The following is a 20,516-nucleotide window of genomic DNA, read 5'->3' on the forward strand; positions in this document are numbered from 1 at the left end:
AGGCCACTTGTGTGGAAAAACTGCTGAAAGTGGCTCAGCCAGAGTGAACAAGTTGGGTGGGGCAGGGTCTCAGTGATTCACCAGGATGGTGCAAACAGCCAAGTTAATGGAGAGCACAGACTTGGCACCTGCCTATGTCAGGCCAGCTATGTGGAAGAAACACTCAACTGAAGAACAATGGCACCTGCCAGTACTTCTCTCCTGGGAGAGAGCTGCCCTGATCCCTGATCCTCCAGCCTTTGCTCTAAAGCTAGTCAATTTAGTTCCTCCCCCATAGGTGCTTTTCAAACTGCTGCCCCAGAGCTTGGGCTTACAGCTAGGGAGCTCGTGAGGAAGTAAGTTCATGTGTGAGCCCCTCAAGAGGAGTACGTCTCTACCAGCCTTCCATCTCATTCAGACACAATGTTCACTGTTTTTCACAGCCAGGTATTATGGATACTCCTCTTCCAAGCATAGGTGCCCCAAGCTGGGGATCCCAGTGTGGGGTCATGACCCCTCCCTCCTCAGTGGAGACCTCTGCAGCTGAGATATCCCTCCAGATTCTTAACCACCACACCATGGGTGTGGGACTTGCCAATTCGGCATCTCCACCTTTTTTACCAGTGTCGACGTGGTTTCTTTATATCCTTAATTATAGGACTTCTGTTCAGCCACTCTTCAGGTGGTTCTCAATGATGGTTGTTCTGTAACTTAGTTGTCATTTTGATGTGGTTGTGGTAGGAGGTGAGCACAGCATTTACATACTCCTCCATCTTGACCAGAAGTCCTGGACAGAGCATTCTTTCCATGGCTACAAAATCAGCTTGAGGAAGTATGGTATTCAGACCTTTTATAACCATTTTTCTTCAAGGTCTAAAACAAGTATTTTAAAGATAACCAAGTAATGTGGTTTTGTTGACTACATTTCTCACTTTTGCTGTATGCCTTCAATACTCCTTTTGTGGCTTATACTAGTGATTACTAAAGTATGACTTTCGACACAATTTGTGAATGAGTTCACTTTGATATTGTGCCCTACACTTTCTTTGTATTTGCATCTGTCTGGCTTATTGTTGACGACCCTCCTATTTTAAATGTTTCTCTTCTGGAAGTACATGATTAGCTTCAATTTTTGATGTAGGTGAAAAGTTCTTTTAATACATGAGTTTATACCAATTAAATCTGTAATGAGATCCATTTGGTCTTGTTTCTGTCATCTCACTTAATGGATTCTTTTTAATTCCTCTTTGTATTTACTTTACCCTACAGGTGATTGCCTTCAAATTAAAAGAAGTAAATTTGACTTATATTTAAGTACATTTGTATTGTTTCCTTCCCTCTTCCTTCCTCAGTTGTTTTGGTATTTAATAGATTCCTAATAGCAATATATTTCCTTAAGTCATTACTTTGTTATATAGGTGTGTTTTTTGTTGTTTTTTTAACATTGACCTTTGGTCCACCCTATAGGTTCCAGTGTTTTAAAGTTTAACCAGCGTGTCAACACATGGCATGTAACAGCTGAAGAAAAAGGCAACCTTTGGTAAATGAAAGTAGATACTGGGAGGAGTCTGAATTGTTTGTGGATACTGCCTTCCATTAGGAGTGCTTCCAGCAGCAAGTATACAGCCAGACAGTGACTTAAACCAGCAGAACATTGTTTTGCAGCTTTACTGATATATAATTGACATATAGCATAAGTTAAGGGAAGTGTGATTTTATGTATATATTGTGAAATCATTACAATAAAGTTAGTTAACACCTCTATCACCTCACATACTTACCTTTGTGTGTGTGTGTGTGTGTGTGTGTGTGTGTGTGTGTGTGTGGTAATAATATACTGTCTTAGTAACTTTCAAGTATTAACTATAGTTACCATGCTGTACATTGGATCTCCAGAACTACTCATCTTCTAACTGGAAGCTTGTACACTTTGACCAACATCTCCCCATTTCCCCCACCTCCCAGACCCTGATAACCATCATTCTACTATTTCTGAGTTTGCAGTTTTAGATTCCACATGTGGAAAAAACCCCAGCATTTGTCTTTATTTCATTTAGCATAATGCCCTCAAAGTCTATCCATGTTGTCACAAGATTTCCTTTTTTAATGGCTGTGTATCTCTTTATCCATCTGTTTCCATGTCTTGCCTGTTGTGAATAATACAACAATGAACATGGGGGTGCAGATATCTTTTTGACAGTGTTTGTTTTTTTCCTTTGGATATATACCCAGAAGTAGAATGGCTGGATCATATGGTAGTTCCATTTTTAATTTTTTAAGGAACCACCATACTGTTTTCCTTAGTGGCTGCACCAATTTATATTCCCACCAATAACAGTGCACAAGAACATTTATTGTTTATTCAGCAATTAGAGGAAGGAGGTCCCAGGAATTTTATAGCAGTTCAATAATAATATGGATTTAGAATCTTTTTTCTACTTGGTCATCCTCCATAGATTGGCCTTTATCATCAGCTGGTTTAGGGCTAGGATTATGCTGTCATATTGGCAAGCATCACAACATAATTGAGGCATCTCAAGCTGGAAGGATCGGGACAGGGGCATAAGAGATTTTCACTTCATGCAGATGTTTGTTTAAATCAGGGAAACAAGTCTTTCTCATAGATCCTTAACAGATATTACTTGGAATGGGGTAGCATGACTAACACAATCACTACAAAGAGGATATTGTCATAACTGACTTAGACCAATCATGATTCATCACTAAGGACTGGGACTCAGGTAAACCAAACGGAAAATTGTATATTCTGCTATAGTGTTTGTGTGCTTCTGGTACAGCCACTGTTTGAAGATTAACTCACTTATACAAGCATAGATACATCAAGCTATATTTGACTAAAGCAATAGTGTTCTGAGAAAACTCTGTAAACTATATATACAGGGTATCCCCAAGAATGTATACACACTTTAATAGTTAATAGCTCAAATTTTAAAATATAATGTATTTTAATAAATACTGCCTTTACAGTTATTCAAAGTGTGTGTATACATTTTTGGAGACTATATATACATTATCTATCTATCTATCTATCATCTATCTATCTATCTATCTATCTATCTATCTATCTATCTATCTATCTATCTATCATCTATCTATCATCATCTATGCTCTATCTATCATCTATCATCTATCTATCTATCTATCATCTATCTATCTATCTAATCTATTTATATATTAAAAGATGAACAGTCACTCACTCCCCTGATACCAAATCTCGACTGCTTCCAGCTTTGACTCAAGTTAGAGCAACACCAGGATGCATAATGCAGTAAAAACAGCATAGAGTTGGAGGAAGCCAGACCCTGAATCAAATCCTGATTCCACTACATGTCACCTCTGTCACCTTGGGCAAGGTACTTAAGCCCCGCCCCTCTGTTTTCTCAACTGTAAAATATGAAGACATTATCTTCCATAAGGTGGTTGTGAGAATTAAATGAGATAGTGTAAGGAAATTGTACAGATGTGTGATGATTAATAAGTACAATTTGTTCTGGCAGTGATTAGGCCTGGGTAGATGTATATGTATAAGACAAATGTTATAAATATATTTCTATCACTGCAGGTTAAGTAACTGTGAATAAGCATTTGGAAAGGATGGTAGCAGACAAAAGAACATCAATACAATTAGAGACATTCCTTTCAAATTGATATCAATTATACTACATACAGAGGCAAAAAATAAAAATTGGATCACTTTCGTATTGAGGATTACCTAATGATTTCCTGATGCAACACTTAGAAGTAATGTAATTGTTTTTTTTAAATAATAAAGCTTATAATAGAAATTATTTATTAGGAAACTTCTAGTGACGTTGCTAATAGGGGAACTATTTATGTAGGGTAATTGGAATATTGATATAGCTATTTTTAAATTGTGTGATGTGAGAATGATCATTATAAAATAGGAGCTCACAGTTAGTGAATACTTTAGTCCCAGGTTTGGTTCCAGTACTTAACATGGATCAGTTCTTTCATTTCATGCCCACCCACAACAATCCCATGAGGTAAACACTATTATTATCTCCATTTTTCTAATAGGAAAACGAGGACCAGAGAGATTAAATGACTTTCTCAAGGTTGCAAAGCTAGTTAATAGGTAAAAACTCAACAATTCTGCTCTTTACTGCTACACTGCATAAGCATTCATATGCACAGCAGAGTAAGTTTAGCTTTTTGCCTATAAGGAGGAGAGGGGGAGGGGTGTTGCCATCGTGGATAGACAGATAAGAGCATCCTGTTGCATTTCTCCACATCTTTAAACAGCTGTCTGTATGGATAGGAGCAAGACTAGTGAATTCCATCTCCCAACAACCTTGGTGAACCCAACAAATGTTTGAAACAAATATGAAATTTTAGACATAGCAAGTTCAAATAAATTACGTGGTATCAGTAAAAAACAGAATTTGTTCTACCATGGGAAACAGTGCAATCTCCAAGTGAAAAAACAATTTTCAAGAAAGTACACACATAATTTGAAGATGCTTTATTAAGATCAAAGGTTTTCCATTACCTTTACTTATAAATCTTTATGAGTCAAAAGGAAAATAAATAGTAAAAATCTTTATCTTCAGGAAGCTTTTAACAACATAGTTTTGTAAATGTGAGAAGTTTCCATGTTCATCAATTTTAAATTATTATCACTTAGATACATTCAACCATTACACAATACCAGGAATGCCAGCCTTAAAGAATCAAGAACATCTATATTGGTAGGCAAAACAATGGTAAAAAATTATATTTCAATTCCACCTCTTTATTTTTAACCAACTCTCATTTGTTAATCATGGGAATATAGAATTTTCTTCTTGACCTTGGATTTTAAATAAATGAACTTAAAAAAACTAAACATTCCTTTTCTCTCAAATCATGGCTGACACTCTGCCTTGGGACCAGGCTACTCAAGGAACTAGTACAGTGAGGTTCCCAGTGCTCATTTCCTTGCTGAAGGAGGTTAGGGATGCAGACAATACAGAATCTTGGGCCTTTTGCTATAGTCACCAACCAGCCCTTGGAGCTGGCACTGCCTTATTAAATTGTAGCCAGATCCTTTGTAAGCATCAAAATGAACATGTAAACGTCACCTGCCAGACCATGTATACTACTTGACAAATGATTTCTCAAAGTACCCCCCTTTTCATTATTTTCAAAATATTGTTCAGCTCTAGTCTAAAAAAGGAGAAAGGTCTGGACAGTTATATTTTTGTAACATCTCCAATCACCAGAAAAAAGGACTCAGTCTCTACCACCTTACACTCTCTCTACACCCACAGTAAAGAACTGAGACAGTTATCTGCAAAAGAAAACAACAGCAGCAACAAAAAACACATGTAGATATTTCAGAAAAAGAATTTGGATTGACGAATTATTCATATGATTGCCTAAATTATTATATATTTCCCATTACTCTTTATATAGGAAATCTTGATTTATAGGATATTTTTGTCAATAGTCAAACCATCTAAGTAAGACTTGTGTTTTCTTAGACCAGCCACACAATTTTAAGTCTGGCTTTAGTATCAGTATTGGCAATCCCTCCCCCTGTTTTAAAATAACTGTACACTGCTTACTATTTAGTTAATAAACGTAGAATCATTATTTGGATTATGTTAAGTGATATTTAGTCTGATTATCTAAATATTTTGGGGAGTGTCAAAGTCATTACAGTACTTTTTGTCTCTCTTTCTAATCTGAAATCTGACATGTCTGAAGGAAATCCAGTGGATAATGCTACCAAATGGGCAGTGCACATATAACACACTAGCAGGTCTATCTGTGTACGAATAAAGGTCAAATATTTACATGGAATGCTGACCCTGACTTATAAAACTACTATTTTAAGTTATGCCATCTATATATATAATTTATTTTATGAATAGCCCCATTTAATAATTAAAATATGCCTTTCAAATAGTTCATAAATATATAAAATTTCACTACATTCTATTTTTCTTCAAACATGACATCTAAACTCTCTTTACAAATCAACAAAAATATTTTTTTCTGTTTGAAAGTCACAGATGCAATGATTTTTTGATTGGCAAAATCTTATTAGTGCATGCGAGAAGGCAGGACATATTGTAATATAACTTATGGACATTTCTACTGTTTTGAGCTATATAATTTACTTGCTGGAGATCAGTAGTATCAAAGAAAAATGAGAGATCCCATCTAAATATTTATATTATAAAAGCCTTTCTTAAACTTCTTAAAAATGGCAAGATTAGGATGATATCTGACCAGTGTTAAGAATTATTTTGATGAAGAAATAAGTTAACAATACATGAAACGTTTTCTGAAATACATCTTAGTACAATTTAAATATATGGTGATAAACTGTGCATATTTAACATTTTTTCTTTAACTGTTATCAGTGACATGTAAAATTTCTGCTTTTAGATTAGGAATCACATTCTTATAATTTATTGGAAAAACCCAAAGCCAGCTTAAAATAATACCCTTTTGGTGACTCCAGAAATGTTACCTACGGATATACAAATAAAAATGTCTTTTGTAATCAATCATTTCTTGCATCTGTATATCAACATTTTAAGATCAATGCTACAAGGAAAAGTTTTTAGTTATATATATTATAAATTTTAATCATATCTTCCCTTATTAAATATTTGTTGAGTCACTGACATGTATTCACAAGTCCTTCTCAAGCTATAACACGAAGGCCACTAAGGCAGGTTTTCAGAAATTCCTTTAAGAATGATTTTTAAACGCACACACTGTGAACATATAGCAGGTCCTCGAATAATGTCATTTTGTTCAACTTAAATTTTGTTAGAACATTGATGAGATACCATAGGAACTTAACTCCTATTTATATCAATTAGCCTATGGTAAAATTAGTTTCCTTATATTTCATTAAATACTATCAACGATGTTAAACGAGGACTTACTGTACTGTATATACATAAGGAAGAGCTCCCACTTTTAGAATAGAAAGAGGACGCCTCTGATGTCCACCCAAAACCCAGCCAAGCCGTCCTGTCTGCCTGGAGCTGCCTGGAGCTGCCCGGAGCTGCTCAAGGCTGCTAAGTTAATTCTTTCACCTGCTGACAATCAGACTTGATGGCAGAGACTCTGTCTGAGACCAGCTGAAGCACCGAACTCTAATATTTATTCTCTAGTTGTCTCTCTAAAAAGTTCAACCTCATCTTGGAGATAAAGATATGTATTAAAGACATACGGAAAGTTCAAAGCTTTCCTCAGAATACAGTACTGTGGAAATTTCAATTTTGGATCTTACACTCAAACACTGTGTTTGAAATAAGGCTGTGAAAAGGTACAAACAAAAACATTAGATTTTAACCAAGATTGCACATCTATGACAGTGATATAGACTTAAAAAAAACACCCTGCCACCAAAATGGTAACTGATTTAATCATGTACTCTACAAAAAAGAAAATTATGGACATTTCCCATAGTTATGAATGTAACCAGCTCACTGGGACCCAATGAGTCTCTGTCTCCAATTTGTCAAAAGTTGTTTTTAGTTCTTTGAATGCCATGGTGAGATCATCATTAACTATAATTTTGTCAAAGAGATGACCATATTGACTTTCCATTATCTGTGCTGATTTAATCATTTCTTGAAAGTCTTCTTCCTACAAAAGGAAGTATTTTTTTTAAGTGGTTAACCAGGCAATTACATCACTTCACATCAATGCAAACATCCCACCACTGGCTGATCCAATGCTGTTCTGTGTCCATTCTCTCACCTCAGCCAGGAATCAAAATGAATTACCCTCTTTAATTATGAGTTCTTCAGAAGTCATAATTCCTAATATTACTTCTCTGATTTGCCTGTAACTAAACTGATCTGACAAGAGTCAAAACTTCTGTCTTACCTGAAGTTCAGGATAATTAGTCACTAACTTATCATTATAGGGATATCTCAGTGTCAAAATAGCTATGGGGGAGGGGTGTGTGGGAAGAACCATTTACTCTGATGCTGCATTATTTATGCTTATTCATAGCAAGGAATTTATAGCATAAACTACTTTTTCAGAGTTGGATATATTTATAAAAGGATAGTTACCAAGTCCTTCCTATGCTTCATTGGAAGTGAGTGAGAGGCTCATCATAGTCACATTTTTGAGCCAGGAAATATTTTAATTGATTATATAACTCAAGACTATATATAACCATATATAAAAATATGAGCTAAATCCTAGCACTATGCTATCTATCATTTGTTATCTCCATTGAGAAACCTTGAAGTTTAAAAATAATACAATAACTCTTTATATTGCAACATACTAAAGTAATTTCAAATCCACATTTCAATGTCACAGAAGGTTTCACAACAGAAAATTTAACTTTAGTGCTAAGAGGAATGAGTAGGTATCATCATATGATGATACCTATTCAGTGTGGATATGTATTGCCAGTATTTTATAAAAAAGATACTTATCAAATATTGAGAATCAAAAGTATAATCTGTATTTTGTAGCCATAATTAATAGCATACAAATTAATAGAGCTAAGGTGAAAGATGAGGGAGGGGGAAATTAAGAGAGAGGGGGGAAAAAAATCTCTTGACATTTAATTTCTTTGCTCTTTATTTTTTATTCTAAGGTAGAATATATTATCTTAAGGTTAGAAACAAAAAACAATGAAAGGCTTGCCAGAAATCATTGTAGTCATTAACCTACCACAATTGCCATTTGTAATAACACTCATAGAAATACAAATATTATTGAATAATTATATGAGTCTACTTGTCGTATACCCAAAATGATGCTTTTCCTTTATTATGCTAAATATTGATGCAAGAAGACAAAAAAAGGCAAATTATTAAAATTTTCTAGATTATTAATGATTGATAGTAACTGACTTTGGTATTTTTAACCCTTACAAATAAGGGTAGTCTGAAAACTAAGTGGTCTAACTTTGATATAAATGGCCTACAAAAATTTTGTAAGTATGCCAAATAGTTTTGAGTCAATTTAATATGAAGATCCATCCATGGAAGCACAAAAAGCAATTATAGTACAATCACTCAAATGTATGTACCTAAATACAATTCTATATTGTAGATTTTTGGATCACAACTTCAACTTCTTCCTAAAGTAGCTGCTATTGCATATGTGAATTTCACTACTGCTAATGAATTTTCACTAAAGCATCATCATACTTACTGTAAAGGGCTTCGCGGCACCCTGGTCATCTCTGCTTGAAATAATCTTTGCATTTTTTCTTGTCTCCCTCAAACGCTCAATCGATGGAGGCTTTATAAATATCACATAGGGCTTAAATTCTAATGTCCTTAAGTGCTTCACTGTCTGCAAGGCAGAAAATAAGTTGTTGTTTTTTCTATTTCTCCATAATGTCATGAGCAACTAGTACAATAAAATAAAATTTTCTTTCTAAGGAGAAAATTTCTTAAAATTATTTTCTAGTCAAGGTCTTTCAATATATTATTCAATCAGTTGTTGACAATTAAATGTAATAAATCCTCCTGAAATGATGAAAAATGTAACTTGCCTTCAAAAATGTTTTGAAATATGCCATAATTAATATTGAACTGAAGCAGCTAGAAATACCATGAGGCTGATTTTTAAATCAAATACTCAAAAGATGCTATGAGTTGAATAACCTTCTGTACACTAAAGTCTTCCAACCATCCCATTTAAGTCTCTTCTGATTCCAGGCATGAGTTCTTTCCTTCCACTCTTCAGAGTGCCCTAAAAGGGCAAGTCGCCTGCTTTCCAGGAAGCTTGCCAACACTCGCCCAGCAAATATTTTGTTATTTACACTATGCTTCTGGGGACTCATCTGTAATCAAGGGTTGTTGACAGAAGAATGAGAGTTGAGACCTCTCCAGAATATGAATATAAATCATAAACTCCCCTGAAAGGTTAGGCAGACAGGTTATGTGTGTGTGCACGTTTATAGTGGTGGTGGGGGACAGGGGACAGATGGGCAGATGGGCTGGTGATGCACTGAGAATGTACAGTTTAAACCACACCAAGGGAGTTGAGAACTAGTCCTAGGACACCAGCAGAGAACTTCTGCTCAAGCAAGAGTGTGTTTCATTCACCACTGGTGGTTGAGTCAGCCACCCTTCTAACCCTTGACTGAGGTACAAAGGGCTTCTCTAGGTCATTCGGGCACTTGGAGGTTTGTACCCTGGGGTGCTGCCATCCCTGGTGTGAGAATCTGGCCCCTGGGTGATGAGGAAGAGGCTGCGGGTTAGGTTTCTGCTGGAGGCTATATGGTGTGACAAGGAACTGAAAGGCTTTATCCACTGGCACTCTGTTCACTGTGTTCATGAGATTTCCCAGGGTGCCAGGCAGAGATCTGCCTGACAGCTGCAATAAGGATCTCATGTCATAAAATTCCTACAAAGTGCCCCACAGCTCTAGCTATACACACAAAACCAAAATCTAGGATATATACAGAACCAAGAACCAAAATGTCCATTGTTAAAAATTATAAACATTTGTGATAACATATAAGAATACATTTATTGCAACATTTTTTAAAAAATACAAAATATATAGAAGAAAATCTAAGAGACATTATACTTGGCAAAAACTGAATATGAACAAGACTTACAAACATAGAATGTCAAAGCTTCACCTACTCCTCTTTTCTAATAATCATATGGGCTTTTTCCTCCCAAAAACTTCTCAAATTATATTGAAATGCTTTTGTCATTTTAGCAAAGCCACATATATTCCCCAAGTAAGTAGACTTCAGATTTACTCTATAGTGAGACTTAGGGTAAATGAAGCCCAGATTACACAGACCAGAAGGGTCCTGAACAGTTCACTGTTTACTTACATGAGGTTGAACATCCAACAAGCAAACTTTGTTTTTAGCTAGGACAGACCGAATTGAATCTATACTTGTGCCATAGTAGTTGTTCTTATATTCACCATATTCAATAAACCTGTGGAAAATTAGAGCTGCATCAGAATCATTTATGAATGCAGTATGTATAGGTAGCAAGACATAATTCATATATGTAAAAGAGATTTTTGCTGAACATGAAATTTTTTTTACTATGTTTAATAAAATAAATAGAGCCAAGTACTCCAAAACGTCATTTAAAAAAATTTTTTATTTTACATTTTCAAATCAGTAACACTTGCTTGTATTACACTTAAGCAGAAAAAAGTACTTTAGTCCAGCAGTACACTAACGTTTTCCATCACCTCTTTTTCAGAACTAATGCAATGCAGTAAAACAGTGAAAAAGCCAAACAATAGAAACTACTGAAATTTCACTGAGCACACAGAACAACCAGCTTCAGAACTAGAGGAGGGACTGGTTGGTGGCTAATGGAACCAGGGCAGCCGATTATGTGCTATAAAAACATAATAGCTGTGCCAAACACGAAAAAAGCATTTTGATGTTTCAATAAAATTCCACAATCCTGTATTAAAACACACATTGCTCTCCCTGATACCCTAAAAAAATTCATGCTTAAGCAAATAGAAGACCTGGGGAGAGGGGGTGTAGGGCTAGCTAGAGGATATGCTACAAGCAAGATGGTCAACATTATTTCAATTTTTTGAAAAGCCAATGAGAGAGAGAGAGAGAGAGAGAGACAGAGAGAGAGAGAGAGAGGTGTATGTAGGAAACTGTGGAACTAGGGATCTATTACATAGTTAGTTTTTAAAATAAAACTCTATCCAAATTATATGTTAAAATTCAAACAGTGGGGTGGAAAGGGTCACAATAAGACACAAGCAAGCTTCCCTCATCCTTCAAAATAATTCCTATACAGCAGCTCTAGCTTATTAAAAAATTACAAATGAAGAGTGGAAATAAGTACTAACTAAATTATCACTTTTATTGGTTTCAAATATTATAAAAATTAAAATACATTTCAAATGGAAGGGAATCCTCAGTTGTCTAAAACTGGATATAAGGGCGCATACTTCAAAACAAGTCACACAAAATTCTAAAAAAAATTCTACTTACTTGTTATTTTGCACATCTGTCTCAAACAAATGCTTGGAAATGAAAATATATTCAACACCATCACTCTCCTGGCTTCTTCTTGCTCTGGTAGTGTCTGTGATTTAATTAAAAAGAGTTTAGAAAAGTGTACATCAGCCACCTTAAGGAAAATACTAAAAAATGAATCATCCTGTATTTAAAGTACTTTTCTTTCTTTCTTTAAATATATCTTTATTGATTTGAGAGGAAGGAGAGAGAGAGAGAGAGCAGAACCATCAATGCTCATAAGAGAGACACGTCACCGACCAGCTGCCTCCTACATGCCCTGACGGGGGATCCATCCTGCAATCCGAGCATGTGCCCAGACCGAGTACCCAACCACAATCTCCTGGATTCTAGGTCGATAATCAACTGAGCCACGCCCGGCCGGGCTAAAGTACTTTTCTTAATTAAGACTTAAAAACTTACAAAAAAGCAAATTAGTTAATAAACTATAGTAAAATGTCATTAATTTAGACTTACCACTAACATTAAAATTACATTGATTTGAAAGTAGATTCAAAATTAAATTGTATTATGCCTGGACTATAATTCATTATTTTGAAGGTATACTTATATGTTGATTAAATAAAAATGGTATTTTAACTCTTGAGAAATAACTCTTGCAAATAATATACTTATTATTGTTATTTATTGGTCTTCACTCACTAAAGCAAGCCTAATGCCCACTAGATTGTAAGATAAACTCTGAAATTATTTTACTATCTTCCATACCCAGGACATAGTATACACCATCCATGTTTTATTTTACTAACTGAATGAAGTCATAGACTTCTATGTGCTATTCATTTCTCCTTCACAAAATTATAAATATCTTCTTGGAATATTACTGAACTTCCAAACTTTCAATAATTTTGCTTAATTATTTCCTACTGAATTATAATGGAGTAGAAAAATACAGGATTAACTTTAAAAACAAAATAAAAAAAACCTAAGGAGTTGCAGTGCTGAAATGGCAAGTGAAACACAGGCTACTAAAAACCTTCCTGCTGATTACAACTAAAAACTGTGGACCCAAAACAACTATCTGAATACTCCAAAAGTAAATAGAGCAAGCAGAATGCAATTTAATATTATTCAACATAAAAAAAAAAGAAAATATGACCAATTCTCAAGAGGAAAGGTAATAAAAGGCAACCCTGAAAGACCCAGAAGTACGAACTATCAGACAAAAATTTCAAAGCAATAATTATAATTGTGCCTCATTAGGCAAAGGAAAACACAACTGAAATAAATGAAAATACGAATTTTTCACAGAGAAATAAAAACCATAAAGAACAAAATGAAAAATTTAGAACCGAAATATACAATATCTTACAAAAACATCACCAGATGGGCTCAGTAGCAGAATAAAAATGACAGAGAAAAGGACCAGTGAACTTGAAAACAGATCAATAGAAATTATAAAATCTGAGCAACAAAGAGAGAGAAAAATTGAGAAAATATAAACGGAGCTCCAGGGACCAATGTGAAAATACTGAGATGTCTAACCTATGTGTAACTGGGGAGCCAAAGGAGAGGAAAAAAAGATTGAGGCAAAAAAATGTACTTGAAGAAACTGGCCAAAAACTGCTAAAATTTGGTTAAAGACATAATTTTTATAAATTTCAGAAGCTCAACAAATCCTGATCAGGATAAATTCAAAGAAAATCATGCCTAGACATATCATAACCAACCTACTAAAAGCCAAACATAAAGAAAAAAAACCTTGAAAGCATCTAGAAAAGAACCAATACAATACACACAAGGGAATAATAACTTCAATAACTACAGATTTCTTATAAATCATAAAAACAAAAATCATTAAAATAATATCTTTAAAGTACTGAAAGAAAAGACCAATCAACCAAAATGTTCTTCAGAAATAAAGGCAAAATACTTCATCATATGAAGAGAAACTAATAGAATTAATCAGCAGATCTGCTCTAAAAGAAATACTCAGAAGTTTTTTTAGGCTGAAAGGAAATGTTAAAAAGAAAATTTAAATCGTCAGGGATGAAGAAAGAGCAATAAAAACAATAAATAGTTGAATAAATATAGAAAGTTACTTTTGTCCTCTTAAGTTCTTTAAGATATATATGACTGGTTTAAAGTAAAAGTTATAGTCTGGTGGAGTTTTCAATGTTTGTAAATACAATACATTTGATGACTACCACAAAAAGATAGAAGAGGGGATAAAGGGAATTATATGATTGCGCGGTTTCTGTATTTTATGTGAAATGGCTAAAAGTTATTTCTAAGTAGACTGTGAATAGGTAGGTATATGTGTATTGTAATCACTAGAGCAACCAGTAATAAAGTAATGCAAAGAGATATAAAGCATTGAGCCAATAGGTAAATTTAAATGGACTACTAAAAAACATTCAAATAATAATTTAATAAAAGGTAGAAAGGGAGAAAAAGAAAACAAAAGACAGAGGATAAGTAGAAAACAAATAAAATGGTAGCTTAAATCCAGTCATTTCCATTATTCAATAAATGTGAATAGTCTACATATACTCCAGTTAAAAGGCAGGGATTGACAGAATGGGTAAAAAAGCAAGACCCTAGTACATGCTGTGTACAAGTCTACCAGAAAGACACATTAAATATAAAGACACAGATACGCTGAAAGTAAACAGTTGGAAGACTTAATGTCGTTGATGGGTTGTTTGACTTTAAGCAAAATGTCATATAATGAAACCAATTTTAACACTGGCTAATTGATATAAACAAGAGTTCAATTCCTAAGGTATCTCATCAACATTATAACTAAACGATGTGGAACAAAATAACATTATTCAAGGACCTGATGTACCATGTAAATAGTAAGCTTAAAAAGGCTAAAGTGGCTACTTTGTTATCAGATAAAAAAGACTTTAAGACAAAGAGTATTATCAGAGATAAAGAGAAACATTTCAAATGACAAAAAGGAAATTTATAACAATAATAAATTTGTATACAAATAATAAAGCTTCAAAATACATGAAGCAAAATTTGGCTGATCTAAATGGAGAAATGGACAATTTCCAATTCAGAATAGGATATTTTAATGCCTCTCTCTCAACAACTAATAGAACTAGACAAAACGTCAGTAAGATACAGGTGATCTGAAAGACTCTACCAACCACTTGGGGCTAATTAATATCCATATAACACCACATCCAAAAGCTTTAGAACACGTATTCTTTTCAAGTACACATGGTGCATTTGTCAAAAGATGGATCGTATTTTGTATCATTAAAAGTCTCCGTAAATTTAAAAGAACCCAAATCACAAAGAGTATATTCTCTAACCACAAAACAGTAACTAAATTTAAAACCAATAAGATACCTAAGAAAACCACTAATATCTAAAAATTAAATAACACACTTCAAAATAATTGATGGTTCAAAAATGGAATAACAAAGGAAGTGAGGAAATATTGTGAAGTAAAAGACAAGAAAAATACAACCTATCAAAATTATGGGATAAAGATAATGTAAGTGCTTAACGGGAAACTAAGAGCTGTTAATACTTATATTAGAAAAGAAGATATAAAATCAACAACTGAAGGTGCATCTTTTGAAAAGTTAGAAAGAGAAGAACAAGGTAAAACCAAAACAAGTATAAGGAAAAAAATGATAAAGAACAGAAATGAACAAAATAGGAAAAAAAAAGACACAATAAAGAAAACCAAACAACAAAAATTAAAAACTAGTTAAACTGGTCAAGAAACAAAAATAGAACAAAAACAGTCAATATTACCACAGATCCTATGGGCATTTGAAAGGATAAGAAAGTATTATGTATTACTTTATGTCAACATATTTGACAATTTAGATGAAATGGAAACATTTTTTGAGAAATACAATGAATCAAAATTGAAATAAGAGGAGACAAAAAAATCTGAATAGGCCTGTATATATTAAATACATCAAGTTTATTTTTAAAAACCTTCCCCAAAAGAAAACTCCAGGTCTAGATGGAAGATGAACCATTCAAGCATGAAATAACACTAATCTTACAGAAACATTTTTGGCAAATGGGAAGAAGAATCACTACTTAATTCATTTTATATCAGTACAGTTCCAATAACAAAGTGTAACAAAGACACTAGAAAATAAGATTACAGATCAATATCCATCATAAAATTAGATGTAAAAATCCGTAATAAAAATATTAGAATGCGAATTTCAATAATATATATTTAAAACAAAATAACTGATCATGGAAGTAGAGATTATCTCAGGAATGAAAGGTTGGCTTAACATTTGAAAATCAATGTAATTCACCATATTAACAGAATGGAAGATAAGAGGATCATTTCAATGTATGCAGAGAAAACTTTTCAAAGAAAAAAACAAAAACATCAACATTAGTTTATTTTACAATGCTATTCATTATAATATCTTCCAATTCTTATTTGCATACTACTATCTTTAAAATAGTAATGATTATAAGATACATGCAACTTCATATTCTGTTCTTTCTTTGACCTTTATATCACTACATTTTCTTTGTTGTTATATTTGTGTAACATTTGTATATTTGTATATTACATAATATTGTATTGTATTGTATAATATTATATTGTATATAACATATTTGTATATTACCCTGCTTCTTCCCTCATTTGCCATATCTCCCCTTTCGTCTTAAATATTAGCTGATATTATTCTTACTGCCTAACTTTTGAATTACTTTGCAATTCAATAGACAAAGCCAACCAAAGCACAACAGTATTCTAACTTCCTCTATTCATTTTTTTTCCTTCTCTCCCTTCCCAGTCCTTCCCTTCCCTCCCCCTCCTCCATTTCCTCTTCGCCCTCTCTCTGGTACACAGAATAGGAATGATTTAATGAACCATACTCCTAAATTAGTAAGAAAATGCCATAATTTGTCTAGGCATAGCCCTTATGACTTTTCTTCTTCTTTCTTTTTAAAAAATCTTTATTGTTGAAAGTATTGCAGATGTTTCCTTTTTTCCCTCCATTGACCTTCTCCACCTTGCTCGTGCCCCTTCCAAAGGCCTTCACCACACTATTGTCTGTGTCCATGGGTTATGAATATTTTCATATAAGTTCTTTAATTAATCTCTTTATACCGCACCCCACCCCCACCCTTCTCTCTCAGATTTGTAAGTCCATTCCATGCTTCCATGTCTTTGGATCTATTTTGTTCATCAGTTTATTTTGTTCATTAGATTCCACATGTGAGTAAGATCATGTGATACTTGTCTTTCTCTGACTGGCTAATTTCGCTTAGCATAATACTCTCCAGGTCCCTTCATGGTGTTTCAAAGGGTAAGATATCCTTCATTTTTATAGCTGCATAGTATTCCATTGTGTGAATATACCAGTTTTTTTTATCCACTCATCTACTGATGGATACTTGGGCTGTTTCCAGATCTTAGCCATTGTAAATAGTGCTGCTATGAACATAGGAATGCATATATTCTTTCTGCCTTCTTAGGATATATTCCCAGAAGTGGGATCACTGGGTCAAATGGCAGTTCCATTTCTAATTTTTTTAAGGAAATTCCATACTGAGAAAACATTTTAAAAAATCCTCACCTGAAGATATGTTTTTATTGATTTTTAGAGAGAGAGGAAGGAAGAGAGAGAGAAACATTGATGTGAGAAAAAAACATCAATCAATTGCCTCCTGTATGTGCTGGCATGGGGATCAAACTCACAACCTCTGTTTGTGCCTTAACTGGGAATCAAACCTGCAACCTTTTGGTGTACAGGATGATGCTCCAACCAACTGAGCCACCCAGCCAGGGACAAAGAAAACATTTTTAAAAAATTCAACACCTATTCATGATAAAAAACAAACAAACAACTCAGCAAACTAGGAATCACAGGGAATGCCCACAAATAAATAACAGGCAACAATGATCCAATATCACACTTAATGGTAAAAGACTGAATTGGTTTCACCTAAAATCAGGAACAAGGTTAAGTCTGCTAAATAATAACAAAAAATAACTTAAAATAGATGAAGAACTAAATGTAAAACCTAAATATCTAAACCTTCTAGAAAAAACAGGAGAATGTCTTTGTGAACTTGAGACAGTAACTGATTTTTAGATTAGATACCAAAAACACAAAACTTAAAAGGAAAAATTGACGGTAGTCAAAATTAAAAACTTTTGCTTTTTGAATGACACCATTAAGAAAATGAAGAGGCAAGCCACAGACTGGAAGAAAATGTTTGTAACACATTTATCAAATAAAAGACACATAGCCAGAATATATAAGTAACTCTTGGAAGGATCCAAGATGGCAGCAGAATAGGTGGAAGTTATACTTAATCTCCCAGGACTGAACTGGAATTACAACTAAGTTACAGAACAATAAACCTGAATACCAATTGAAGACTAGTTGAACATAAGTCTTATAACCAACGATTTACAGAAGCCATATCAAAACTGGTAGTAAGGGCAGAGACATGAAAAGAGTTTCCCTGCACCCACATTGAGAATCAAGAAGGCTATCTTAGCTGCAGAAATTCTCCTGAGGAGCATGGGGTCTCAACCCCTCAACAGGTTCCACAGCCCGGAGCACCAAAGCAGGGAAGAGGAGCCCACACAACATCTGGCTATGAAAATCAGGGGGAATTCTGTCCACCAGGGAAAGGTAAGATTTGGCTAGAAACCCAGGAACCCTCTTGAAGGGCCAGCACACAAAATCTCATTCGTGGCTACTCACCCTAGGCTCCTGCAGAAGGAGGGCATCTCAAAGTGAACTGGAGTAATGTAAGGAGAGAGACTGAGTTGTGTGGCTCCAGGGAGAGAGCTGTATGGACAGCTACAAGGATCCCTGTGCTGAGTCCCTCTCCCACAAACCCATAGATGCCATCTTTCCTGGGTCAAGCACTCACTTCAATATGGCATCAACCTAAGGGAATGCACAAGCTCCACCTTCCAGAATCCTTGTGCCACTGCCCTGCCCTGGGGAAGAGTCAGCTGCCTGGGTCCAGGGTGTAACCTTTCTTGGACAGCTCTTGAGAAGGCTTGTGACGACTCCGGAGGTGTTAGGAACTGATATTTGTGGCTCTGGGGCAGGGGTCATTCATCAACGTCCCCCACACACCTGACCCATGCCACACCCCAACAAGAGATCCATTACTCCCACCCTCCCAACTCTGGGTGGCTTCACCCTACTAAGCTTACACCCTGCAGAACTGTCAGCTGGCTGTGGCCAACCTGGGCCCACAGTGCAAACTTTCTTGGAAGCCTCTCGAGGTCAGGAAAGAATCGGGGAGAGACTGAGTTGTGTGGCTCTAGGGCAGGGGTCATTTTCCCCTCACATGTCCAACCAGTACCACAGCTCCTGGGCAGAGTCCCTCCCTTCACACGGCCAAATCTTGGTCTTCTTGGGCCTGATATACTCTGTTGGCCTTGCCCTGATGAATCCTGGAGACCCTGCCCCACCACAGACACCCAGGCACAGCAGAAGCAGCTGTAAACTTTGCATCACTTTGTAGCTTCAATAAGGTACCTAAGGGTCAATCACAAGCAGAGCCTGACAATGACCTGCACCAGAGTCCCTCCTGAGAGATCCCATAACAAACACACTGGGTGGCAGGCTTCAGACAATGTCAGAGCATGACCCAATTAGCTTCATAAGCAGCACACCCAAAGGGAGATCTCAGCAGGCAAAGACCCTATTTGGGTGAATTCAGCTTTGTGAGTAAACTCCCACAGAGCAGCTGGTACACTATGGTCAGAATTGATTCTCTGCATCAGATAGCCTGAGGATCCACCCACAGATGGGACAACAGCAATCAAGATTTAACTACAATGGAAGGGCTCACACAACCCATGCAAGAAATGTTCATGGAGCATCTATCTCAGGTGATAAGGGAACTGCACACCACTGAGCCCCACAAGATACCAAGACTGGAAGACATAGCCGATCTGCCTAACACAAAGAAACAAAAGAGATACAACCAAAATGGAGAGACAAAGAAACATAATCCAAATGAAAGAACAGAACAAAACTCTTGGAAAAGAACAAAAGTAAATGGAGGCAAGCAATCTACCACATATAGAATTCAAAACAATGGTTACAAGGATGTTCAAGAAACTTAGTGAGAACTTTGACAACGAGATGGCAAGATACAAAAGAGCAGAGAAACCATAAAAAAGATCAGTCAGAAATAAAGAATACAGTATCTGAAAAGAAGATTACACTAGAAGAAATCGACAACAGATTAGATGAAGCAGAGGATCAAATCAGCAATTTAGAACACAAGGTAGCAGAAAAAGAAAAAAAGAATAAAATAAATGTGGACAGTTTAAGGGACCTCTGGGACAACATGAAGCATAACAACATCTATATCAGAAGAGTACCAGAAGGAGAAGAAAGAGAGCAAGGGATTGAGAATCTATTTGAAGAAATAATGACTGAAAACTTCCTTTATCTGATGAAGGAAATAGATTTACAAGTCCAGGGAGTCAGAGGGGGCCAAAGAAGATGAACCCAAAGAGGCCCACAAGATATAACATGATTAAAACACCAAAGGTTAAAGACAAAAAAAGAATCTTAAAAGCAGCAAGAGAAAA

The 20,516-nt window shown here is 35.2% G+C and overlaps 1 protein-coding gene across 2 annotated transcripts in view; it reads right to left on the bottom strand.

The window, feature by feature from the left end:
- Positions 1 to 4,360: 4,360 nt before the first annotated feature.
- The window catches only part of MPP7 (MAGUK p55 scaffold protein 7), a 289,619-nt gene continuing 273,463 nt past the window's right edge, over positions 4,361 to 20,516 (bottom strand). For both annotated transcript variants that reach the window (XM_087823709.1, XM_087823717.1), the window contains 4 exons: positions 11,945 to 12,038; positions 10,799 to 10,907; positions 9,151 to 9,294; positions 4,361 to 7,614 (listed from right to left, as the gene is read on the bottom strand). In XM_087823709.1, coding sequence (XP_087679835.1) covers positions 7,435 to 7,614; positions 9,151 to 9,294; positions 10,799 to 10,907; positions 11,945 to 12,038 — 527 coding nt within the window. In that variant the 3' untranslated portion in view covers positions 4,361 to 7,434. The remainder of the gene's footprint in view (positions 7,615 to 9,150; positions 9,295 to 10,798; positions 10,908 to 11,944; positions 12,039 to 20,516) is intronic.

This window comes from Miniopterus natalensis, chromosome 1 (assembly GCF_054644295.1).
Source record: "Miniopterus natalensis isolate mMinNat1 chromosome 1, mMinNat1.hap1, whole genome shotgun sequence".
In the NCBI taxonomy this organism is placed as follows: Eukaryota; Metazoa; Chordata; class Mammalia; order Chiroptera; family Miniopteridae; genus Miniopterus; species Miniopterus natalensis.